Source organism: Patagioenas fasciata, chromosome 26 (assembly GCF_037038585.1).
Source record: "Patagioenas fasciata isolate bPatFas1 chromosome 26, bPatFas1.hap1, whole genome shotgun sequence".
Classification (NCBI taxonomy): Eukaryota; Metazoa; Chordata; class Aves; order Columbiformes; family Columbidae; genus Patagioenas; species Patagioenas fasciata.
Window position 1 is genome coordinate 6,606,612 of NC_092545.1, and position 26,702 is coordinate 6,633,313.

Here is a 26,702-nt window from a genome sequence, read left to right on the forward strand (position 1 = left end):
GAGGCCACGGTATGACCTCCAGCGATGGTAAAGGGACGACGTTACATGCTAATGGGGGCATTGCAGAACCCCGTGCCTCATTCCACAGGCACGTGCTGTGGGGTTCTCTGTTACATTGATTTTTCTTGGTTGTTCGGTGTGTGCACAGAATTTCTCCAAAGGTTGCACCCCGTAGCAACAACCTTTTGTCATCGTGACTCCTTCAAATTTATGAGTTTATCCTATAAATTCACCCCTTAGCTCTCCAGCTTTGAAAGCATTCATCCGCTGAGGCACAGGCAGCGAGTGAGCCTGGCTAAGTCTGGTTTTAAAAGGGAGGGGGAGGCTGGAGCTGAGCCTCCAGACAAGCAGCAAAAGGCAACGCGTGCCCTTGCTTACAAATCTTCTTTTGATCACACATCTCTCAACACTCTCATGTCTATGTTCTGTCTGTTTAGTGCTCTCCTATCACTCTTTTAAATGCTTTTCATTAGTGTAGAGGGTTTTCGTCCACCAAGCCTTGCAGAGCACAGGCCCAGCTGGAAAAGGAGACTCCGCCAAAACCAGCCCAGGGTGCTGGGGGAACGGTCCCAAGGGCCTCGAACCTCCGGGATCCCCCTCGCTGCCCCCCCAAAAGCCCCTGACCTGACAAATGCTAAATTTTATATATATATATACACTTGTGAAATAATGAACTCTGGTTACTAGACACGTTTGTCATCTCTTTGAACATTACTGTGTTTGTCATTACACTGCACATAAAGTGAGTTTAATTCTGACTGCGACCATTGAATTTCTGTCACTTGATTTATGCTGCTGCTGCTGTTCCATAATTTAAATTGCATTCCTCGTTCCTCTGCTGAAACCCCCTCTGATAATTAGTATTAAAGTTAACTGCAGAAGGGAAACCGAATAGTAAATGGATTACTTGATGGCTCCTGATCTCGCTCAGTCCGAAGGGAAAAGTGATCCCTTCCAAGAGATGTTATTAGGGGGAGTTCGGCACTCCTGGGTCCGGTTACTGCTGCAGAGCCAGCCCTGCCCATCGCGGTCCATCCCGGGGCTTTCTCTTCTGAATTTGTTAATATCGACCTTCTTGGGAATCCCATCCTGGCTTCATTTTTATTGTAACATCTGTAATAAAGATTGCAGTGACATTTATTAATTAAATAACTAAAATATAATTTTGCAGGTTTCCTGCTTCCATCTTTTCTTTTCCTACTTCCTGTTCTCCCCTCTCCATCCCTCTGCAGGTGGAATGGCTGAAGAACGAGGAGCCCATCGATTCCAACCTGGACGAGAACATCGACACCAGGGCCGACCACAACCTCATCATCCGCCAGGCGCGGCTGTCGGACTCGGGGAACTACACCTGCATGGCCGCCAACATCGTCGCCAAGAGGAGGAGCATGTCCGCCACCGTGGTGGTGTACGGTCAGTGCAAACGCGCCAGTTACGGAAAAGGATGCGTTCGCTTGTATCGCTGGAGTGCTTCATCTTCTTAACACACAACTGGTTCTAAATCCAGTGGCTAATCTTTCTGTGCAGTGAATCTCAGATCTGTTGCTCGAGACTGGGATCGCTCGCTTTTACAGTGGCCAGAATTACGAGGTTTTTGTTTGGGATGGATTCTCAGAAGTTATGTTAATAACAACAAGCCTTGCTCCAGATATTAAGATCCAATTATAAGCTAAACCACGTAAATAAGCCTTGCTTGTATCAGGAAACCCTGGAGCACATGCCTAGGGAGGACTAACTAGTGAATCCGGATGTTACTCAGGAAAGGACAAAAGAGCAGAACCTTCGCTTTACCACCATCATCTCCTGCTCTCCATGTTTATATTATTGCTGGAGGCAGAGCGTTCCTAAATACGTCTTTTAAACTAAACAAGTCTTGTTTATGACTTAAGCAAAGCGTATTTTATGAGAATGGAGGTGTCTACTTTTACCTTCCTCTTAGGCCCTACCCGTCGCTGCACTTTGTGTCTTGCAGTGAACGGGGGTTGGTCGTCGTGGACCGAGTGGTCGAACTGCAACGCGCGGTGTGGCCGGGGCTGGCAGAAGCGCTCGCGGACCTGCACCAACCCGGCCCCGCTCAACGGAGGCGCCTTCTGTGAAGGGATGTCAGTGCAGAAAATCACCTGCACCTCTCTTTGCCCCGGTGAGATATGCTCAGGCTACTCTGGAAGCACCTGAAATGCCACGCTCACGGCAGAGCTCTTTGAGTCTGAACCGCCAGGCAGACAACTGTGCTTTGAAAAACCCACTGGGGTCAAAAAGGAAACGGGAAGTACTTGCATCCTTGTTTCAGCTACAGCTCAGAGCCTTGTGTAGGGTCACAGGCACCTGTGGCCTGATCTACTGGGTTTGTCGCTGTGACTTACACCGGAGGTAACTGAACACTCAACCACAAAACAGCAACTGGTTCAATAGGAAATATTTAAGTTAGTGGGTGTCGGGGAAGGGGAGGTGATGTTAGTGGCACTAGAAACGCAGAACGGGAACTGTGGAACCCTTCTTGTTTGGGAGAGGCTCAGGGACAGCTCTGAATCGCTCACAAATGAACATATCGATCCGTGCTCTTGCTCCGGCATTAGCCTGAGGTCTGCAAGGCCAGCTCTGCTCTTTTTGTAAATGTCAGCATCCTTTCTCCGGTAGGAAAATGTGTGGCCTGTTTTAAGGTAGAACTTGTATTGAAACATTAGAAACCTACAGCTAGGAGCCAAAGGGTGAGTTTCCTCCTGCAGTTTTACTTTACTATATTTGCAGAATGTTATATACTGGTGCTGTTCTAGAAGCTCCCACGTTGCGTGCTTGAGGAGGTACATTTTAATACTGCATTTCACCTTCACATCTGATAGAACTGTTTGTATTTCTCCTGAGAATTACGCTTTGTTTTACTCGCTGTGACGTGGGGAGGGACACGAGCGGGCACTGGCAGGGCCTCTCCGCCCCAGCGCTTTGATGCCGTGCTGGTTTTTCTTCTCCCGCGCAGTGGACGGCAGCTGGGAGGTGTGGAGCGAGTGGTCCGTGTGCAGCCCCGAGTGCGAGCACCTGCGGGTCCGCGAGTGCGCGGCGCCCCCGCCCCGCAACGGCGGCAAGTTCTGCGAGGGGCTGAGCCAGGAGTCCGAGAACTGCACCGAGGGGCTTTGCATTCAAGGTGAGTAACGCTCGCTACTGAATCGGGTGTAGGAGGTATGGCCTAAAACGTGTACTGTAATCCAGGCGATGCGGCAAACCCGCCACGCACCCATGTCAGTAGAACTCGAACGTTTCACTTGATGGCGATGGCTTAACCCCATGGGGGAAACCACCGCGGCTCCTTGGGTCTCATAGCACAGGGGTCTCAGGTGCAGACTCTGTGTCACAGGGGGTCACTCGGGTTTTGTTGGTGCCTTCTCCAGCTGTTAATTTCTCCGTCTGTAGCCTCTCTGGAGTTCACCAGACAGCAGCTACAGGCCGGTGTCAGAATGGCCCTGCCCAGTGGTGAGTTACCACTTTAATATCAGCCAAGTCCTCCTCAGATACCACAGAAGTGCAAATGCTGGTGCTGTGTTTGCAGCTCCGTTTGGGGGCTGCCCTGGGTACTTACGGTCAGGCGCTGCCCCTTTCCTTCATGTTTGTACAGCCGCTGCTGCAAAGAATATTCCTATTAATGAACCGCTAAATGATGTGACTGATTGACTGATGGCACTGCAGGAACAAAAGAAAAATGCCCCAACAAGTTAGAATCAATTGAACCAGCACTGGATTTAATCCTCGCCTTTTCAGAAGAATTTTAATTTTTCCTTGCCGTGACGCTGATCTCCAGGTGTTTTGTGGGAGCAAACGTCCCGCAGCGTGCGTCAGGACTCCCGTCCGTGTGGAAGGGAGGTGCATGGGGCCCAAACCCAGTCCCAGCTGCATCCCAAGAGTCTGAAATATGGAGTGTCTTGTTTCTTTCATCTGTTACTCCTTCACGGGTCGTGTGGTATGTAGCTGCTTGTGTCAAATTATTTTTAGGACAGTAATTGCTTTTTCAGCTAACAGGAATTGATGCAATTACCCTATTTTTTAACATCTTTCCCCCCTGTTCTTCTTCCAATGTGTGGCTTTCCTGCTCTGCTCTGCATCCCGTGGGGAACCGTGAAGGCAACGCAGGACTGTGCTGCAGAAAACGAATCTCTTGGAGGTTATTTATCAGGCACAGCTTGTTAACTCCGTTCCTTTCGTGAGGCAAAAATAGAAATGAAACATTTCTTTGGTTAACAAATACGAACTTCAATGTAAGTAAGGGAGAGAACATAAGATGCCAGGAAAGCATAAGCCTGATTCTGAACTGGCAGAAAACCCTCTAATCCTTTGCACGGATGTTCAGATTTGGTGCTGGTAAACGAGATGGCGATAAAACAGGGTCTGCTCTGGGGTTATGTTGGGAGAAAAACAGAGCTGGACTCGGTCCGAATGCGAAGGTCCCTCTCACTCCAGGTGCCTGTGATAACCCCCCAGTCTCTTGCACATTGGTTCTCTTGTTTTGATTCCCCACCACTACTCTTGGTAGTAAACTTCCCCATGGTGGGTTTCTCTCTGTTTTGCAGAAGCAAAAGCTTTTTCTTTGCTTAATAAAAGAGAGGGTTTTGTAGAGTTCTTTCTTTCACTTTTATCTATTTGCTTTAAAGTGATTTTTTATAACTTCAGAAGCTATTGATCACTTTTCCCAGTGCCCAAACCAGAAACAAACAAGTAGGCCATAGGCAGATGAACCACAAACGTGTTTTTCCTAATGCATGGTAAATCACAGATGATTTAGTTTCCCTTTTCACTCGCCCGTGATACCGAGTGCTGCCCAGAGAAATCTTAACAGCACTGATTTTAGCATATAAGACCCATAGGAGAACTAGAGGATTTCTTATATTGGCGGGGTTAGAGACGTATAACACGGCTCACTGCGATTCGGTGAGACGGGATCTTGGTTTAAGACTCCACGAGTCATCACGGATGCGAAGTCCCTGATGGGAACTGGGACCCACCCTGTGGTGCCACCGGAGCTCCCGGCTGCTCCGGCCCGGCTCCCCGGGCCCGGCGGGACCGGAGCGCACGCGTCTGCCCATCGCCCCAGGCTGGTGGGGATGGGGAACGTGCGCCCCGCGTTGCTCCTGGAAAGCACTTACTGTAAATGAGATAATTTAATCAATTACATTTCCTAATGTACTAAACCAAATGTTTCATTTTCTGCTCCCGCACATCTTAAATTATCTTCAGGTGCTTTATGAAACTTAATCATAGTTAATAGAAACTTCATTACCATCAAATGTGCTTTCAATAAATGTTGTGTAACAGTGTCAGGAGGTGGAGTGAAATATAGGCTACAATTACCACAAACATGTATCCTGGAACGGCAATGCAGAAAAACCCAGTGCTGCACCGGAGCCCCGGCCCGCTCCGGCTGGGAGGACGCAGTTCATTAAGCAGTAATTGCCTGGATATAAATGTTTTCTTTAGTTTGTTCAGCGCCGTGTGCTCGCTGCTCGTGCTGGTCCTTGCAGACAGGGTCCGTGTGAGAAACTGGGGAGCCAGGAAAAGAGCTTTTCTGGTGCTGCCCATAGGCGCTCAGTTCTTTCATCTCCAGGGTCTGAAGTTTCATGTTCGGTTTCAAAAATTCAACTAAAATAGAGCTATCTGACTTTCTGCAGAAAAACACAACAGAAGCCTCCTCCCAAAACTAATTAATTTCAGCAATTGGCTGTTTATTAAATCCTGAATTTATCTCCCCACTCGATTTCTGCCCATGGCAGTTTATTTACTGGTACTGGATATTCTGGGTTTCCTACTTATTTTCTGTCGCTGTCACGTTTAGAAATGACTGCACTTTCTGGACCAAGTGCTTCTCACCCGAGAGCAGCACCGCACATAGGATAACGGATGATGTATGGGGTGAATATGTGATTATCTCTTCCTCTAATCTGGAATTTGGCATTACGGAACTATCTAAGGACCCACTAAGTGTACTTGCCAAGTAATTTAATTTCATGGTACGTGGTCCCAAATCCCACAAGATCTGGAATAGCAGGACTGGATAATTCAATTACATAATACTGCAGGTTTCGTTTGGATTCATTCTTTCAAAGCAATGAATTCTTCTCTGCTGTGAGAGTATGAAGTCTCATTAAACCTGATTGTAAGCTGAATGCTTGGGCGTGATCAGGGGGAAGGTTGGGTTTCCAACGTGTTCTTAAAGACTTGACGATGGTTGCAGGGATCCAGGAAGATGTGTGGGATCCGCTCGGCCCCTCTGGGAGCTGGGAGTGGGTGGGCTGCTCCTTCTCGCACTACAGCTCACGCAGATCAGTCCTGTCCCGCGATCTGTGCGGTCACGTCTCAGGCTTCACCTCCCGGCCATGTGCTGTGGCCTCATCTGATCCCCTTTGCTCTGGGCCACCCGGTTTTCCCTCGCGTTGCTGACTGGGAGCCCGCTCTTTGTCCCCGCAGATATCGAGACGGGCAGTGACATCGCGCTGTACTCGGGCCTGGGAGCCGCCGTCATCGCCGTGGCCGTGCTGGTGGTCGGCGTCACCCTGTACAGGCGGAGTCAGAGTGAGTACGGCGGGGACGTGGTTGATTCAGCTGCACTGATGGGAGCCTTCCAGACCTTTAATTTTAAAACAGTCAGACAAGGTTAGCGCTGTGATTTCGTTTTCTCTCCAGAGCTCCTCCTGCCCACAGACACGGAGCGGGTGCTCGGTGCCCGCAGGCAGGGACGGAGCTGCTGGTCACAACTGGCACTGCCTCTGCTCCTCACCTGTCACGGCAACTTGGACAAATGCTCTGAGCGCTTCAGAAATACCCTCACGAGCTTCTGCGCTGACACGCGTGACTTAGCCAAACCCAACCAGAGCCACCTCAGAGCGCACGACCGCAGCTCCTCCTACTCAGTTAGAGCTCTTCTAACTCCAGTAGAAGTGATCAGTCTGTTACTGTTGGTTGGAGAAACCCAACTCTAAGTATTTTCCCAAACATCCACATTCAAGGTCTGTGGGAAATAAAGGTGTGTAAATATGTTGATTTAAAAAAAAAGTCAAACTCCAGAAAGCCACCAATAAAAAAAACATGGAAGAAATATTTACTTTTAGTAAAACCAGCACTCAGATGTTTTCTGGAATATTATTTCCTTTGGATGGTGGGGAGAAGTACAAGTGGTGAGTACCTTCCAGCAGTACGTCTGTTTAATTCCGTACTGACCTCCGTGGGTGGAAGTGTCTCCTCTCTCTTTGGCAAGGTGAAATATGTCTCAGGGTGTTTGTGGTGGTTTCTTGGGATTTGGTGCTCTGGGTGGTTCTTTTTTGTCTTTGCTTTGCTTTTTCCCTTGGTTTTACAGTTACTTTATGTTCTGGGGGCCATTCCTCACCAGGCAGAAATTGCAAGAAACTGGGAAAAGGGCTTGGTAGACAAGGATGTCTGAAGGCTGTTTACTCATCCTTTTACAAATCCAGGCCTTTAATTAGACTGTCTCAAATGGTGTCTTTTTTGTTGTTGCTCAGTTTGGTGTGAAACTCTTGTTTTGACCCTGGGGAAGTTTGTTTGACTTGATGTTTAAAACCCGTCAGTTCTAGACCTCTGGAAGATGGGTGTGCAAATTTCTCTGCTGCCAGGACGCTGCCAGATCAGTTTCAGCTACTTTGTGTTCTTTGTCTGTGGGGTTTTTAGATAAGAGCATTTGTAAACTCAGCAGCTTACAGAAAAGTGGGAACATGTGTTTTCAGCCAATGGGTTTTAATTTTTGTAAAAAGAGGAAAGCAGAAAGGCATGCACGCAAAGCTGAATCCAAACCGAGTAAGTTCTTTCTTGGATTCACTCACTCTGGAGCTGCCTGAAGTGTGGAAAAACCAGTGACCAAGTACCTGTTAGATCTATCGCATCGTTCCCTCTGTGCTTTAACATCGCCTTAGTGATTGTGCGCTCAGGAAGAACAAGTGGGAAAGGCAAAGGCGCAGGGGTCGGACAGAGGTGTCTGATTGAAGCCACCGCTGCGGTCACGAACTCCCGTGTGCTCCGTCCCCAGGGAACTCGCTGCTGCTGAACCCGTCGCTGCAGCCGGAGCTGATGGGCAGCAGGACGTACAGCGGCCCCATCTGCCTGCAGGACCCCATGGACAAGGAGCTGATGACCGAGTCCTCCCTCTTCAAGCCCCTGCCCGACATCAAGGTCAAGGTCCAGAGCTCCTTCATGGTGTCCCTGGGGGTGACGGAGAGGGCTGAGTTCCACGGGAAGGCTCATGCTGGGACGTTTCCTCATGGCAACAACCGAGCTTTTGGTACGATACAGGCTAGAAACAAGGCTGCGTATATCCAGAACCTGTCTTCTATTTCTACAAGAAGCGAGCTGAGAACAGCGGCTCTCTTTGGACACCTGGGTGGACGTTTAGTGGTTCCAAACACAGGTGGGTAGATCCTTCCTATTAAAAGCATATAAAATAACTTAGATTAAACTTACTTTGCCTGATGTTCTGTGACTAAATTAAAAAAAAAATAAAAAGGAAAGAAAGAAAAGTAGAGGCTCCCTTAATGCAAATTTTGGGAAGTAGAACATGTCGCCCACACAGGAGATGACTGATCAGAACAAAGCTTGGGCTGAGGAGCAGAGAGGCATTGTGCCTGTCTGAACTGTTATAAATTACTGCCGCTCTTGGTGTCCTCAGCATGAAAGTCATGTTAATGAAAGCCGGTGCTTACTTTATCCTGATCCAAAGGAAGGGCTCCCAGGAAGGAGGTCGATGTTAGATCAGCATCTTGTGTAATGGGGTCAGATTCAAAGCAGGATCTGCGTGCATCGACATCCGAGTGCGCGAGCGCTGCCGGGCTGCGCTGTCGCTGCAGCACCCAACAAGCCCACGGCTCTGCAGAGTCGCTCTGCTCCCCACGAATGGTCCGCTAGCACTTTATGGACTGGTTCTGCCTGCTTATGTCAGATCAAATTTGCTAACCAATTGTAAATTCTAGTGCAATCATGTTGCTACTTAGCTGAGGTTCTGCATTTGGCGTATGCAACGTATAGTCTTCCTGCACTGAGAATGATGTATTCTCCTTTCACTGGGTAATGTCGTAGTCAGAACCGCTATTTCGGAGGAGCCGCTCTGGCCTTTCTAGGTCTTGTACATCAGAGGCCAGCTGTGTGTTGCTGTTCACATCCCGTGTCTTTCCCAAAGGTTACGTTCTGCCTTTGCTCTTTCGTAGGAGTCAGTTTATTGATCCCGCATGGAGCGATTCCTGAAGAGAGCTCGTGGGAAATCTACCTGGCCGTCACTCAAAAGGAGTCCAGGTAAGAACATCATCAACCCCACACACATGCAGAATGTGTCTCATGTAATGGGTTTCTTGTCAACGCCGCCGCAAGGAGTCGCTCGGCGGCGCCTTCCCGGGCTGACCACGCTGCTGTGACATTGGCTGCATCCGTCGCAATGACGGCAACAACGACTGTTGTGCGATGCTTCTGAAATCAATTGGAATGACTGAAATACTGTTAAGGGATGGGATGCCGCAAGGAGATTGATGTATGCGTGCTGAACCCGGAGTCGATGGTTTGATCAGCTTTGATTTGCAGAATTATGTCACGCTAGTCTACAAACAGCACAGCTGCTTTCTTTAATTACTTCTCATAGACCCTTTGGGTCCAAAGACTCTCATGATGTGCAGACAACAGGTTAAAATTCACTGGATTTTCACATGGATCCCACAAGCTGCAGCGAGCACCCCAAGCAAGATTTTTGCAAAAAGAAGTTAGTTCTTCACTAACTTTCTTAGCTTCTCAAACTACTCTTTCATAATTTACATTCCAAACAGAGCAAAGTGAATGCTCTGTGGTGTCCACTGTGGCTGATGGATTTAGGGGTAGGCGCTGGTCTCAGGTGAAGAGGGTTCCCTGGTGAGGCCCCACGCTGAGCGCGCGTGCAGGGCAGGTTCAGAAGCGCTCAGCAAGGGCAGGTTTGTGCAGCTGGAGACAGCTCCTCGCAGCAGTTATTTCTCTTTTCTCCTTCACCCTAAATATACATCCAGGTAAAAGCACCGAAAAACTGGTGGGTATATCTGAGGAGACGCAGAAAGGGGAAAATAACTGCATACACAGGAAATATTTGCTTACAGTAATGTAGAGCCAAATGATTGCTGGCATCTTCCTTTAAGAACTGAAATGGACTAAGAATATTTTTCAGGTCTTGTAGTGAGATCTTTTTTCTTTCTGCTCTGAACTCCTGTGTGAAAACTTTGATATCCCAGCCCCATCTGCCGCCACAGGTTTTTGATCGCTTTCAATGCAAGATTAAGATACGTCAAAGGAAGGCAGAAAACCCCAGCTGTTTTATCTGCAAGGGTTCTGCAGAAATGCATTAAAATAGGTTAATTAAAAACAAGCAGCAAACTTTGCCTACTGTTCTCCTTTTAGTGGGCAGAAGCAGAGGCAGCAAATCAGACCCAGGACTATCACAGGGAGACTTTTTCCTTCCTTTTTCTATGAAGTGAAATTCTGTTCAGACAAAAGCAAACGTTTATTTTTTCCATCAGACTCCTGTATTTTTCTTCACGTTGGGGCAAGATCGATGAGTCTGAATGAGCTGGGTGGAACACACCGCTCTGCCAGCAGCTGGAGGCTGCACTGATACATGGGGAACCGAGTTCCTGGGGCAGTTCAGGATTTGTCCCCGATGTGTTTGTGTGTATGGAGGAGCACAGAGAGACCCAGCAAAGCCGGTGCGGGGCCATCCCAGCCTGTCCCGCTGCCGGGACCGGAGCCCCCGTGCACTCACCTGCTCTGCAGAGCTCTACATCTCAGCAAATAAGTGCTGTCCCTGGTGGCTGCTCGAAGCTACAAAGCTTGTTCTTTCTGCAGAACAGAAATGTGTTTTCAGACCAGCGAGATCACACTCAATCTGGAAAAATTTATGAGACTGTGTTTTTTAAACCATAATTTGTTTTATCTTCGCTACCGTGAAAATATTGTTGATGACAGTCTTTGAAGGCAAAATTAGATGGTAATGCTACCAGCTGGTGCATAAAGCCAGGCTTGCTTGCATGGAGTGATTTTAGTGTTGTATTTGGTTCAAGCAAATTGAAATGTATTTTCAAGATCAGAATCCTAAACTGACCAGCCAACAAGTAGCGTGGTTTAATAGTTTTGTTTCATCTCCAGCTACTGCTTCTATGTGAAAATCAGCACAGTAATTGGTTTGCTTATCCTCTTCTGTAACAGATGAGGTTACCTGGTGGCCAGGTTTTGATTGTGGGGTGACAATAAAACCATGGCAGATGTGTTGTTAGCCCCCTCCCCCCCTTCCCACCAAGGACAGGAGATGGGGAGGGAGAGAAGGACAGAGAGGAGAGAGTTGGAAAAATTAATGTTTTACCAATGCTGCTAATAAGAATAGAGAAAATAATACAGAATATACAAACTCAATGTTAAAAGTCCCGGCAATTGCTCCGGCAGATGTGGGGCCGGCACCCAAAGTCCTGGACTGGACTCTGCAGCCAAGCGGAGCTGGATTCAGTCTGTCACTGGCCTCAGTTTGCAGGGACGACTCGCAAGGTCCCCTCCTCCATAGGGAAAAGGGACGAGATCCTCGTGATCTCCCACTTTTCTATGAAGTATCATGTGAATGGGATGTTATACTCAGTTGGTCAGGTTTTGGTCACCTGTTTCTCGCTGCCCCTCTAGCGAGATGGGCATCCATTCTTAGCAATGACCTCGCCTACCATTGCTATGTCTACCAAAACGCGGATCTGGCTTTCAGGAAAACACAGCTCATATGAAGCTTTAGCTGACAGGCAAATTCACTAAAAGAGAAACTAGTTCTTAACAAACCCAGGAGGCTTAGATTTTAACTGAACTACTGTAAAGTGTGCCGTTGTGTGACTGTGACCGGCTCTGTCCCCGCAGCCTGCAGCCGGACGGCCCCGCCGTGCTGCTGGGCCCCGCCGTGACGTGCGGCCCCGCCGAGCTGGGCGTGCGCAGCCCCTGCGCCCTCACCATCCCGCACTGCGCGCACCCCGACCCCCAGCACTGGAGCATCCACCTCAAGAGGAGGACGCAGCAAGGGAAATGGGAGGTACGCTGAGACGTTTGCTAACGATGGAAACGTCCTTGATCTGATTCATGTAGGCGGAGGTCAAAGTTTGTGTAAGTGATAGAATCAGACACCTTAAAGAAACAATAACAATAGTAATCATAAGAAAAGATTTTGCGTTAAGAAGCAGCTGAACTGTTTTCAACTAGTTTACCAGGACGTGCCAAAAAGGGTGAACTTTATGATACAGCCCATGTGACACGAGAAAGTCTTTGTTATCTCAGATAATTTCATAACGGAGCCAGCAGCCACTTATTTGTAGAACGTTGTTTTGATGGATCATAGGTCCCACAGAGACTCCCGTCAGAACAGATCATTATATCCAAGCAGGAATGTATCAGGACATGAAGGAAGTTAAGGAACTGGTTAAAAATACACACTTCATGTTTGGGGTTTTTTAAATCTCGAAGGATCTTCCCGTTTTAAAAATCTTGTCTCTTTGCACATGTCATTTTAGTGGACATTCAGTGATCACCCTGTGCTCGTAACCTCTGAAGGATTAGCGTACACTAAATGAAATATTGTGCTTTTTTAGTTGAACATGTATTTTCTAATCTTGATTTACTGGGGAAATTAAGCTTTGGGCATTCATGACATGGGCATTTCACCATTTGTGCCTGTCATTTCAAGTTCAGCTTAGTTTGCCTGTCGGTGTTGGTTACAGACACCCTGCAATTAATGAGTGCATCACCAGCCTGTAGGTGCTCACACACCTCACCCAATGCTGCTGTAATGCAGAACTGAGCAGGAAAGGGAAAAGAGTGGGATAGGGGGTTCTTTGGTGAAGGTAAACGTGACTGTAATGGGTGTTCTGAAAGGAAGTCAAATGCCAACTATTGTTCAAGGTTTGCCTATTGACTTTAATCCTCAAGGTAATTTCTTAATGTGGCATTGAGGAAAAAATTAGCTAGAAAGTCAAGAGCACTTGAAAAATAAAAGAAGTTAAAATTGCTTGTCCATCATCATCCTTATTCTATGCTGTATACACTGAACTCTGCACAACACACTTCCATAGGGCCCATTGCTAAGACTGGGAGATGTGCTCATGTAGGTGGTGTAACTTCTCCATTCCCTGAGGCCACCATGAGCACAGAGGGTGCAGAGTGGCGCTCGGGAACACTTTACACCCCAGTTGATTGAAAATAAACAAATAATGTCATGACTCCTATTGTCAAGGCCTATTGGTTTTATTATTTTATTTCTTTTTTAAACCTGAATTTCATTTTGCAGGAAGTGATGTCTGTGGAAGAGGAAACTACTTCTTGCTACTGCCTGTTGGATCCTTATGCCTGTCACATTCTCTTAAACAGCTTTGGAACTTATGCTCTTATTGGAGAACCCATCTCTGACTGTGCCGTTCGACAGCTGAAAGTCGCGGTTTTTGGCTGCCTGTCTTGCAATTCTCTGGATTACAATCTGAGAGTATATTGTATGGATAACACGCCTTGTGCATTTCAGGTAAATGCTTTCACTTTGTTAGTTTGGTTTTGGTTATTTTTCTGTAGAATACTACCACGTACTCCTGGGGATGGTCCCTGGGCTACAGCAATAGTCTAGAACTCGAATGACAATATTGTGTATGTTTATGCCACTGCTGCATGGCTTATTCTAAGACCCTTCACTCTGCACTGTTGTTTCACTTGTGGATTTACACCGCGAGAGCTTTAGAACAGCCAGACTGCCCATCTTTTGCTGGCAGATGGAGACTCACTGTGCCCACACGGGGACCAACCCCAAATCCCGTGGCTGACGGTCAGCAGGGTTAGGCTGGGCTCAGGGCTCTAGCATTTGATGTAAAGTATCACACTCATTACCCTTATACTGTTATTAGTCAGTAAAGGATTTCCTCTCCTTTTTATGATGTGAGCAAGAAGAAAGATACTACCTCACCATCTTTTTAAACAAAACTTAAATTAGAATCATGCATTTCCCCTTAAAAAAAATACAAACACAAAACAATCCTCAGGTGCCAATTAAAATTAGCATCAATTTTCTACATGGCATTCCAAGACAAAGCAATGGAATTCACTGGCTTTTGCAGCCTTGATAAGCTCGGAAGCTTTAACAAAATGGTTTTCTTTTGGGAACTGAAATGAAGACAGTTGTGACAGATGGATTTTTGCTTCCTTTTCCTATTGTAGAGGACAGGAACATGGATCTTAATGAAGCACACACTAATGGCTACGTGCTTCTAACAAAAGCAAAGCCACTGGAAGGATTGTTAAAGACTTACAATGGCTTTGTGACAATGGCCTCTGTAACACTTCCACAATCCATGGCCACCGCTGTGGTCCTGGATGAGCCTGCCTGAAATTCAGAGGCCCACATCCCTCCCTCGGTAACACAGACGCGCGCTGTCTGCCGCCTTCGGCAGCTCCGCCTCTGGGGGTCGATGCCTCTGTGCATTTAGTGCTGTGCAGCAGGTTTATGAAAATGTACAAAAATCTTCAGAACCTTTAAATACAGAGAAAGAATCTCCCACAAAATGGTACAACACAACCATCAAAGAGGCCCACGAGAGGGAAATGAGATTAATCTTATTCAGAGCAACCATTTATTTTTGTCCTGCTGCTCCACACAGCACGGTACCGGCCCTTTCAGGTTCATTCATGCTCAGTTTTACCTTCACTACATTGAATTAAAAAGCCCCACAGAAGGCAGAGCAGCCCCATTTGACTGCACCATCCTGTCTCTCAAATTATTGCAACATTCAGCAAAAGAATGAAGGAGACTGGCTTATTTTTTCTTCTTAATGTGCATTAAAATAAATAAGACTCCAAAGATACTTGTTGCTTTCCTGTAGAAAATTGTTAGCAGAATAATTACCAGTTTTCCGCACTCACAGGAATTGGGACAGGGTGTTTGTACATGATGAGACAACTGTGTATTATGAAATTATACTGCCCTTAGAAGCACGCTGCATCAGCTTCACGCTAAGTGTAGATATTAAGCGGTAAACATGGAAAATACAGATGTTTTTTTCTTGGATACAGTACAGCGGTTGCGCTTACCAAGCCTTATTTGACACTGATAACCCTTTACAGTTCAGTCCTGTATGAGACACAAAGGTCCTCGAGGTTTCACTTTGTCCCCGTATGAAAACTGAACTCACCTTTTCAAACAGGTGCTTTACCCCTTGTGCACTTCCCAGTGCGTCTTGTCTCTCCAAAGATAACAGAACCAAGTCCTTTGTATTTTGTATTGAGTAAATGTCTCGCTGAGCTTTTTGTGTGTCAGGTGTTTGAGGGATATCAGACACAACCTGTAGGAGGTTTTTCTATTCAAAAGCTTAATTAAAATACCGAGGTTAGTTGTGTTATCCCGGAACAGAGGAGAGTCTAAAGCACAGTGACATCAGAGTTTAACCAGTCTCCATTTTCCTCTCTGGAGCGCAATAGGTTTACCTGCAATGGGCTGACTCGGTTTGCTTCCCCCTTCGTGCTGGGTCAGGAACTGCTGGTAAACTTCTCCTTCGCAACAGCGAGCCTGTGGGATGCAATAAATAGTAACAATCAATCATCAGGAACTTCTAGTAAAAGGAAAACTGGCTGGTTTGAAACCCCAAAATGTGAAGGCAGCCACTGCTGTGTTGCAACGCTCCTAACGTTTCCTTCTCCCAGTTGGAGTTCTGTGGGTGCCGATACCGAGGTGGCCACTAAGAAAGTTCCACGTGCCCAATACTCTGGCTCGGTGCACAGAACAGAGCTGCCGGTGCCCGAGCCTCCCGGTAACCCCGGTACAACCGAACCGCCGGTGCCCCTGGGCTGCCCAGCTCGGGAGCCTCCCCGGCTGCACCCTGTGCTGAACGCTACCCTGGCTGTTCCTTCCCAATGCTGCAGAAACTCTTCCCTCCTCTGCCGCTGCAGGAGGTGGTGTCGGACGAACGGCTCCAGGGGGGACAGCTGCTGGAGGAACCCAAGCTTCTGCACTTCAGAGGGAACACCTTCAGCCTGCAGATATCCGTCCTCGACATCCCCCCGTTCCTGTGGAGGATCAAACCCTTCACCGCCTGCCAGGTACCGGTCGCTCCGCTGGCTGTACGCGTGAACTCAGAGAAGTCAACGCTCACTGGCCTGGGCACAGCCCGAGTTAGGACAATGGTCCCTCTTATTTTTGAAAGGTGTGGGTTTAATCTCTTGAGTACGCAACAAAAATGCGTTGGCATAATAATTTCGATGAATATGGATTTAATATGTAACAAAATGCTATAAATGTTTCATTTTACAAAGATGCAAGCTTGAACTTCCCCTCATTTTGATTACCTCCAACGGAAGGCCTTTGATCGTGTTAAAATTTATCATTCATTAAGATGTTTTGATAGCTTTGTCATTCCAATTTTGATAAAATTATGAATATATGGCTGAAAATGACATTTAAATGTAAGCATTGAAATGTCTTGAGTTCAAATTCTAGCACGTACAGCCTAAGAACAGAGGAAGAGCAAATGGTTTTTTCTGTACTGCATTCATTGAAGAGGTTGTTGAAGACAGGAAAGGAGAAATCAAAACAAAATAAGAAGTTCTAAGCATATTGACTACTGGAAATTATAAATAATGTGCTGGCACACAGAACGGGCTGGTCTTGTAAAATATGTAACTTAATTAGACTATATAGTCTCACTTTCCCCAGAAGCATATCAACAGTTGTCTGTCATTCAGTATTTTGGCAAAAAACGCAAATTGGTGCATCATTATAGGCACGACTGAAGAAATGCAAGTTTTCTGAGCTGTAAGCTCTTAGGGGAGTTTTCATATATGAACTGATCCTAAGAGTTAAGTGGGTGCACGTCACCGCTCGGGCAGGGGGTGTTTTTAAATTCGGATGTACATAAATATGGGAAATATTGTCATGCTCTGTGCTGCATCAGCTACAGAGGAAGGACAGTTCCTGAGGGGCTGTTCCTTTCTGGGATTCTGTAGCACAAGGTGAGGGCAAGGAGACGCAGATCAGGGTTCTGATCCCTGCCCAGGAGGAGTAGCATCTTTAAGTTGCATTTTAGATGAGAGTCTCTCATTGTGTCGCTGAGTGAAGTCTAAGCTTTTGGTAAACGGAACACGGTAGCATCCGTCGCTGGCATCACCACGTGCTGGCTCCGGTAGTGTGAATCTGCGGGGCCGTTGGTGCGAATGAGGCTGTTTCCCGCAGGAGGTGCCGTTCTCCCGCGTGTGGGGCAGCAGCCAGCAGCCGCTGCTCTGCGGCTTCTCCCTGGAGCGCTACAGCCCGGCCACCACGCAGCTGTCCTGCAAGGTCTGCGTGCGGCAGCTGCAGGGCCACGAGCAGATCCTGCACATCCGCACGGCCGTCCTGGAGGTGAGCCGTTCTCGCCGGCCGGTGAGTGCCGTGTAGCGTGAGACACGATCCCTCCCCTTTCCCGTCCTTTCTGCCTCTATGCATTTCTTATGCCCTGTTCGTAACTGTAGCAAGTATACAAAGCCTTAGAGATTGCATTTCCAGCAGAAATCAAAGCACAGAGATTGTACACCACTAAAACCAGTCTGAGCTGGTGGTAATAGCTTTCCTGCAGAAAGGTTCTGAATGGTTTGCAGAGCACAGAGGGCTGCAAACAGCTGGACTGCTGGGGTGCTGAGGCCACCGCCTGTTCCCGTACCGCAGCGTGTCCTACGCGTGGGACATCCTGCCGGGACTGTAGCTTTGCTCAGGGAAACCACCACACAGTCACACAACCTGGGGACGTGTCCTTCAGCAATGAAAACTTCAGCTGCTTTTTGTATAGAGCATCTTTGTTCATTAATCCAGATGAGTACTTTTGGATTAAAGATACAAGCCTAATACTAAATGCACTATCCAGAGAATGCAGCGACTAAATAAGAAAACCACAAACCTCATTCTGTATGAAAACGTCCTCAGAATACAGCAAAGCTTTTTTCCGGTTATTGTTAATTTATAAAAAGCTTCTGTCATTCCATATATAGCTCAAGACAATGCTGCTGCTGCTGCCTTCCTTGTCTCCTGCCTCTTGTTTTTAAAGGGCCCTGTCTGTCCACAAGTCCCCAGAGCATGTTGCAATTCCCTCTTCAGATGCACGTGCTGGCATGGAAGGCTTTCTCACACCTACCTCAAAAACTGATACAAGAGTGAGGATAATTTGACTGTAAAATAAATACATCAATAACAACCCAATACTCAAATTGCTCTTTGCTTGGCAATTCCCGCAGTAACAGGTACCAGTAGCTTATCTCCCATGTGCAGGGTAAGACAATCTACTATTGTTCTGCATATTTAATTTTAACAGTCAGACCATGCGATATATCTCCAGCACCGCTATTACTTCGCATGGATGACTTTTGGGATGTGTCATAAATGTTATATGAAGAGAATATAGCATCACTGTTATTTAATATTTATGCTGCATTGCACAGAAACGAATAATGCATGGAAATGTGTCCCTGTTACCCAGGACTGGTAGAGTTTCATAGGAAACAAAATGGGCCAGATCTACAACAGGGCCTGGATTCATATGGAAGAACTGAGGTACTTATGAGATTTAGGTGTTTTTTAAAAAATCACAAAGGAGAGATTTATGTGTCCATCTTTTAGGCTGAAGTAATTAAAGATTTAGAAACCCATATGCTTTTATGGTGTTCCATCTACAAATCACTGCTCTGTTGGGCTTCATCTGTAACACACGAAAAGAGGAGACTTGTAGAAGGAAAATGACACTATTTGAATGTTTTTATACCTCTTAGCTCTTTAATTTTGTGCTGTTAATTCTATGAAGTACAGCTGGACGCTCAGGCTCAGGTTTGATCCGTTGTTCCCCACCCGAAACAGCCCGTGGGTGTTTCTGCGCTAGGGAGAGCGCCCCGCGGCGGACAGAAACCGAGGTCCCCCAGCTAACCCCACTGCTTTCCTGTTGCGTGCAGAATGAAAGAGAAACCATCCCGTTCTTCGCACACGACGACAGCAACTTCCCCGCACAGATGGGCCCCAAAGCATTCAAAATCCCCTACTCCATCAGACAGCGAATCTGCGCCACGTTCGACACACCCAACACCAAAGGCAAGGACTGGCAGATGTTGGCACAAAAGAACAGCATTAACAGGTAACGGAGGGCAAGTTTGAAAGGTGAACAGTTACATATGCAGTGGGAGTAATTTGCTACTGTTAGGGGGTTTTCTGTTTGTTTGCTGGTCTTAAAGATGTGTGCACAGTCATTACACACTTGTAAGGATAAATTGTATTTCATCCATTCGCTTGTGTAGGAGTAGCTGCTGCAAACAGGAGTCGCTTTCCCCTCCAGGCTGTGCCCTGTCCTGCCGAACCCTGCTTGCGAGGCCGCGTCCGTGGTCCGTCCGGCTGCACTCACCACCGGCTCTGGGTCCAGCACAGGGCTGCAGGATTTGGGCGCTGCCGTGAGAGCAGAGGCTGCATGTTGCCTCCTATCTAGATATTTTACATTCCAAAATGAATTAGACCTTTTTGCAGATTTTTTTATTATGGAGAAGGCGTATTTAAAGAAGAAAGTCCTGCTCTACTGTTAGGAGTAATAGCATTATGATTATTAAAACTGAAGGATGCTGTAAAAACTAATTTACTACTTATTTTGCTTTTTCCTCTTGGCTAAATTAAATTGGTAGAGGCAGTTGACTCACAGAAATATTTTCTCATTGTCACAAATGCCATAAATACGTTCCCAAGAGGGCAGAGGAACACTTAAATCAAGCGAAACAACTTTTCATTGACTTGGTGTTTTGCATAGGAATCTCAATAAACCACATCTGAAACAAAGAAGAAAAAGTAATTTATAGTCTTGCAGTAGGAGAGTCAGAAAATTCTGCTTTACTTATCGGCGCTTACCACCTATTGTCAGGCACTTCAGTCTCCCCCGGTTTCCGCTCCCGTAGAGGAAGCTGCAGGTTTCTGTGTCTCAGCAATGGGGGGACAGGGCAGCAAGAGGAAGAGCACACTTGTGATTGCCCTTGACTTCTGGTTCTGTGCTGGAGGCACCTGGTAGGGGCTCTGCAAGATCTGGTTTTACAAAGTCGAATTCATAGGTCGGAAAAGGAAGTTGCTGAGTTTAAATAACACAAAACCAGATGGTAGAGCACAAACACCTGACCTCATAGATTTCCACATATCTGCCGTGCCGTTACAGCACCTCCCCCTCTATTCCAAAATCCAGGCTGCTGCCACACGGGCACTTGTGCTGCAGCCAAGGTGTGACCTGCCAGCCACTGGGCGCACCGAGGGCACCTTCCCAGGAGCTCCAGTACATCCTGTTCCTCACCCTTGTCTCCCCTTTCAGGAACCTCTCCTACTTCGCCGCGCAGAGCAGCCCGTCCGCCGTCATCCTGGACCTGTGGGAGGCGCGACACCAGCACGACGGCGACCTCGACTCGCTTGCCTGCGCCCTGGAGGAGATAGGAAGGACACACTCCAAACTCTCAGACGCAACAGAAACTGAGGCTGAGGAGCCTGACTTCAGCAGCAGCAGACAAAATGGACTTTAGTCCCTTCTCTCCGCTCAAGAACTGACGGCCAGCTCTGACTCTTGAATCTCTTGGCAGGGAGGAACTGGGAGTTTCTGTGCGCTGTGTATGGAAATGGCCATTTCCACAATGCAGCGGGAGGAGAAGCGCCCCATTAAAAATCAGCTCAGTCGTAAGGAAAACACAAGCCTCTCCCTGTCCTCTCTCACTTAAAATACATGTTCTCATGTCAAAAACAAAACTACACATCTGTTATTCCTGGGGCAGGAAGGAGAGAGACACAGAGCCATAAAAGGTAAATATTATAACATAATGTATTTAGGAAACAATAATGTTAATGTAATGCCTAGAGAAAATCAGCAAATCAGATATTGGATATTTAGAGCCACTAGAGGTTAATCCTAGTTTAAAGGTTTGTCTTCTTGGGCCTTGAGCCCCTTTGTCCTGCATTTCTAACGTCCCACGCCTACAGAGTGGCCTTAATTATCACCACATGGTCACTTTGTACCTGCTACAGGAAGACTGACAACCTGGCCTCATCCTCGTCACATGTGTGAGGAATCACAAGATCTCAACTATTTAATTGATATCGTGTGTATTCCAAACAATTCCTTAAAAAAGAAAAACCCATTTAGTGACTGTACATTTGCTGCAGAGCAAAAAAGTAAAGGTGAAGCCAATCCACACAGCTGAATTTTGCTTTAGTTCCAGGCTGAAACAATAAACCCCACATGGTACTGCCAAAATTGGCTTGATTTCATGGTACAGTTTGGAAATTTCCCAGGATATAAAGCTGGCGGTGTTATACTGGGTTTAGTTGCAAACATGGTGCATTTACCACCAAAACCAAAACAAGCTAGAGAATTCTCCTAATTTTTTATCTATTTCATACAAAAGTAATTTCTTACTTCGACTGAACCAAAAAAGCCAGACAGCTGTCACTGTGAGCCCCGGGGGAACTGGGACTGAGCCACACTGAACCGTTATTTTACTCATATTCTTTAAACTCAGCCAAGGTGCTCATTACTTCTCACCCCAGGCTATCGGCGAAGCCTCCGGGAGCCTTCTGGAAATGGAAGAAATTAAACCCAAGCGTTCCCAGTTTTGTCCACCACCAGGTTTGGCCCAGAACAGCATCACAGGCCAGAGGGCGGCACTTAGTGTGCAAATCTGTAATAACCTCCACCTGCACCTTCACCCAGGGTTCCAGTTCTGAGGAGTACGATGAGCGCTCCTGATGTAAGGCTTTGTTTGTTCTCGCTGATCTCAACATACGAATTTCTTTGCCCCCCCAGCTCAGCGGGCTGGAACAGTCCCAGACTGAGACTTCCCCAAGCATCCTCTGCACTTCAGTATTTCATGCAGTCTGATATGAGAGCTCCTGTTTGCAACGGGAAACCATAATGGCTGCAAGCATATTTAAAAGTGAGACAAAAATACCAGCTTCTTTGGCAGCAAGCTGTCACTGTTTTCAGCAGCACATGGTTCTCGCTGTGTTTGAATTATATTCCTAGTGACTTCCAGTCCTCCTCCTCAGAAACCTGTTCGGCATTGGATGAAATGTCATGAATTTTAAAAGAAATAGGGAATGGCGTCCAGAGACAAGCGGCGAGTTCAGCGAGTGGCGTTGTCTGGGCAACCAGCCCCAGCGCGCTCCAGCAGTTCATCTGCTCGCAGCTCCTCCCCAAGCGCCGCTGGACTCGCCAGCGCAGCTCAGCTCCCCCAGCAGAGCTCAGCGCCGCCCTGCCGTGCTCTGACACGTCCGCGGCGTCCCAGGCGCCGCACCTGTCCTCCCTCTTGCTTTCCGCATGCACACCAGCTGTGTGCACACGTGTGTCCGAAGAGCTGCCGTGCAGAGCTCAGCCCTGATGGGGGTCCCTCAGGAATGCCCCGTGTTGGCTCTCAGAGGCGGGCGGCCTGGAGAAGCCTCCGTGTCCAGCAGCCACCGACCGCCCGGGAGCAAGAGGCACAAACCAGCAGCTCCGGAGACCTTGTCCAACGCACATCCCAAAGAGCCCGGACACCAGACCGGCGCAGTCCAGTGTCTGAAGCAGCCAAGACAAGTGTGGCGGGTTTGCTGCCAGATGTGCACGGCAGAGCAGCTGCCTTGTCCTGCTCCCCACAAGCCGCTGGAAGTTCGCTTTGCAATCCGGTATTCTCTCAGAATAATAATTCAGAATTTGTATGCAAATGCTATATAAACAGATACGCTGAGCATCATTAGCAATCTTAACATTCCAAAGGCACATTTTTAACATCTATGTTAAAAGGAGTTTTTGGAAATCCCTATACATATATGTATGATTCGATCCATAATACAGATGTAAAGGAGCATCTGAAGCAGGATTAGAGGCCAAAAATTAAAAATTTTTTCCTCTCTGCTATTTTATAAATTATGACTTTTGGAAACTAATTTTTAAAATCTCATCACAAACTAGAACGTAAAAGAAAGAGAAAGGTAATGTCATCCATACACTCAGGATTCCATGCAGCTGCCGAGCCTGAGCCGGCGAAACAGCCATTCTGATTTTACATCACCGGAGAATCTGCTCCGGTGTATTTTCATCTTCCTAAGCACTTTGCCCAGATATTTCTGTGTTATGAGTCATTTAAGACTAATAGTTGCATTTTAAAAATGAGTCACATTTTGTCACCGAAATGGTGCACTTGGCAGCTCCGCCAGAGCAGCCTCGTAAAGCCATTCACAGCCTTCACCGCGCTGCTTTTGCCGTCCTGCTCCTCCCAGTCCAACCCTTCAAGCCACAAGGAAAGGAACCTGCTCTGTAGATTGCAGTTCAAACTTCATTTACCAGCGCAAGTCCCACGAACCCAAGATGCGCTCCCACAAAAACGGGACTGAGGTTTTTTTGCAACAGATGAAAAGATCTTGACACAATTCTCTTACCATGCAGGGCACTATTTCTGGTGTCATTTCTGCCCGGGGGGCTGTGCACAGCTCGCTCGCACGTTCAGGGGGCAGCTTCCCAGCACAGGTCACTCAACCGGCTCTTGTCGTAGGACCACACGGGATCAGCATGGTACTCAACGTCCGCTCTTTGGGAGGACAGTGCTACATGGCAGGTCTCAACCATCCCGTAACCGATCAATTCCACTACAAAAAGTACACCTTATGCATACAGCCCAGCCAGAACACGTCAGGAACTCTTTGAAATAATACTCATTATTTGAATATTTTTTCCAGTCTATTTCTGCCTATAAAACATAGATTTAAGTATAGATTTAAACATAGATTTTTGAACATTAAACGTGCCGAAGGGTGTTTTCTAGGGGCTGATCGTGTGTGGTACAAGGCTGATGAAGTTGCTCCCTTGACACTATTCCTGCTTCAGAAGAGGTCGGCGGGTTTTCGGCAGCAGCACGTAAAATAGCACATATATCCTTTCTGGATACAGGACTGTCTAGTTAAAATTACTTAAAACATCAAGCATTCCTGAGCAAATGCGGTAACTTAAAATACCAGATATATACCACACAATACCTATAGACACAAATAAACCTCAGTATGCTGGTAAAGACCATGAATCACTTTCTGGTACCACACAGTCTAGCTGCTCTTTTCTCTCATTGCCAATACCAGCATAAACGGTAGCAAAAATCCATCGACAAGAATAAATCAATCACTCTAAGACTAAGGAATCACTTAGAGAATCATTTGATAGTAACAGCATCCGCAATGCAGAAAACAGAACTGATGTTCTGCTCATTGCCACAGCAAAGAAAAGTCCGTCAGTCTCCACGTTCACTGTTCTGTCCGAAACCAAACTCAATGTCTAGGAACTTGCCACTCTACTTTTTGTATTAGAGGTGAATAGTACAGATGCTGCTAGTGTTTCTTGTCTGGGGCTCGGGTGGGTAGGGGGGTGTATTGTAACTTTCAAGCTATTGCAAAAGCTGCTTTTAACTAAGCTGTTCAGTTGTTTTGAATAACTGGTTTGTGCTTTACAAGGGAACCCGGGCAGATTCCGGGGTGGCCTCTGCCTCGCTGTCACAGGTACTAGAGCTGAAGTCACTTGTGAGAACTTAGCTAAGGGATGGGAGATTAGACCCATCCCAGCGTGTGATGTGTGTGCTGTAACCTGCCCAGATTAGACACTCACCGTAGAGCCGTGGTTTTGTCTGCCCTGGTGTGATAACCGTGGTTGGAATTTGAGACGATGTCAAACCCCCGTGTTACCTGCTCTCTGTATATAAATTCATTGTCTAATCCCAGAAGGAAATGTGTAGCACAAAATGAAGGGTGCTCTGCGCCAAGCCTGCTCCAAGTAGGAGAGGGAAGACATGGATCTAACAGCGAGTGTACTTGCTACAGAAAACAAGAATGTTTCCTAACAAATCCTCACTTCGAGCTGACCAAAGCTTTGGTTTTGCAATTTGCAAAATGTAAGACCCGGTGTTTCCCATACTGAAATTTGGAATATAAACCTTACCGTGCTATCTTTTCAAGCAATTCCTCAGTTTTCCCCATTCGCGCACTGAAGTTGGAGGGGGAGGCAGGGATATTTTTACATGAAGCTGTAGACTTTTGCATTCTAAACCCCAGATACCATTACCAAACCTCACAAAGTTCCCTGACGCATCAGTAAGCAGTGCACACACACATGTGGACCATATATATATATGTCCCCCTGGGGATGTGGCACACACATCTGGTGTATATTTGGGAACAGCAAACTGACGCCGTATGATTTGTGAGCCGGGCCATCAGCTGCCTCCTCGCGCCCCTCCCCAGCCCCCGTGCGCCGTGACTGCTGCTCCACGTGCACCTTTGGGCAGCTCAGACGCAGCAAAACGCGATGCTGGTCGCTCCAGTGAGACCTGCACTGACAAACAGCCACTGCATCTTCAGCTTGAAAACCTCTGACCAGCCCTTTGGTGAAAAGGGGAGGGGGAGCGTCAACCTAACCAAACACAAAATAAATATATATATATTTTTAAGAGAAACGACTAATGTTCCTCTAGAGAGACCTGTTTTCTGTTCTGCTCCTTTATTTTCACAATTAATAGCTTCTAAAACTGTAGGTTCTTGCTCGTCTGACTGAGCATCCTTCCCTCCACCTGCTTCTCCCCACGGTTTCAGTGTGCTGGGAACTGAAGGAGAGCAGAGGTTTGAATCCTCTCTTTAGTATGAAGCTGAAGGAGTAGGAAGAGTCAGAAGAACACCCAATAAACAGCACGGCCTTGGCTTCATACCACACTTTCTGTGCCTTGTTCTATCAATGTAAATTCTGAATGTTGTACAGTAAAATACTTGGGAAAGACTCCTTGGAAAAGGCTGCACTGGCTTCTTTTTCAGCACGTGTACATATATAAATATATACATATATATATTTGGTAATGCCAAACAGCTGTGTTATATTGTACCGAAATGTAATAATGGACAGTTTGGATGTTTTATGTAGAGTTTGCAAAAATTGTATGGCTATAGCCTTTTGAAGATAAATGTACAGAAGTAAATTACTGCATATCAGTTATTTATGAATAAAAAGTCTTTTACTGACATCTTAGATTACTGTATGAGTGGCACATTAATTTCTGTGATAAAACAGGACATTGTGGTTTTATAGTGAGCCCCGGACAGGAGTGGATGTTGGCAAAGTGCGCTGGACACCTTTGTCCAGAACCCCTGCCACATCCACAGCAACAGGACCAGAGCTGACGGGAGCACCCTCCTGCTTCCAGAACACCCACACAACGGCAGTGCCACGCTACGGAAAATGTGACCTGAGGTATTTCAGTGAAGTGCCTGACATACTTGTATGATCATATGTACAAACCCTACTCCAGGACCAGGACATAGTTGTCCTTTGCACTGCAAAAGCAACATGATTATTCTGCTTTTTGCAAAATGGAAGAGGTAAATCTCCTCTCTGTGCGTCCACACACTGACGATTTCCTCTAAAATGCAGACACAGCTCCTCTGCTACGTCCAACAAGTGCTTGTACCTCCAATCCTGCATCACTGAAACACAGCTACAAGTTCTGTTCGTTTACCATGTAAATGGAATCTCGTGATGGGTAAAACCCTTTACTGAGATGCACCAGATACAAACTCAGTGTCTCCATTAATCCTCCCTGTGCAGATGAGCTCATAATCTTAGATCCCACTTAAGAGAATGAAATATTCTGGTTCGAATAATTCGAATTCCCCGTCTCAGGAGCAGTGA

The 26,702-nt window shown here is 46.9% G+C and overlaps 1 protein-coding gene and 1 long non-coding RNA gene across 4 annotated transcripts in view; one reads left to right on the forward strand and one right to left on the reverse strand.

Moving 5' to 3' along the window:
• UNC5D (unc-5 netrin receptor D) overlaps window positions 1–26,023 on the forward strand; it is a 207,374-nt gene extending 181,351 nt beyond the window's left edge. For 2 of the 3 annotated variants that reach the window (XM_071799429.1, XM_065856725.2), the window contains 12 exons: window positions 1,233–1,413; window positions 1,973–2,140; window positions 2,975–3,139; window positions 6,448–6,552; window positions 8,018–8,395; window positions 9,189–9,273; window positions 11,881–12,049; window positions 13,298–13,525; window positions 15,934–16,083; window positions 17,213–17,398; window positions 18,952–19,130; window positions 20,334–26,023. In XM_071799429.1, the coding sequence (XP_071655530.1) occupies window positions 1,233–1,413; window positions 1,973–2,140; window positions 2,975–3,139; window positions 6,448–6,552; window positions 8,018–8,395; window positions 9,189–9,273; window positions 11,881–12,049; window positions 13,298–13,525; window positions 15,934–16,083; window positions 17,213–17,398; window positions 18,952–19,130; window positions 20,334–20,538 (2,199 nt within the window). In that variant the 3' untranslated portion in view covers window positions 20,539–26,023. The remainder of the gene's footprint in view (window positions 1–1,232; window positions 1,414–1,972; window positions 2,141–2,974; window positions 3,140–6,447; window positions 6,553–8,017; window positions 8,396–9,188; window positions 9,274–11,880; window positions 12,050–13,297; window positions 13,526–15,933; window positions 16,084–17,212; window positions 17,399–18,951; window positions 19,131–20,333) is intronic. The other variant, XM_065856726.2, reaches the window with a different exon arrangement.
• Window positions 10,756–26,702, reverse strand: part of LOC139825661 (uncharacterized) — a 63,546-nt gene continuing 47,599 nt past the window's right edge. The window contains exons 3-4 of the long non-coding RNA XR_011735876.1: window positions 15,472–15,553; window positions 10,756–10,830 (exon numbers count right to left, since the gene is read on the reverse strand). This is a non-coding gene — a long non-coding RNA (uncharacterized lncRNA). The remainder of the gene's footprint in view (window positions 10,831–15,471; window positions 15,554–26,702) is intronic.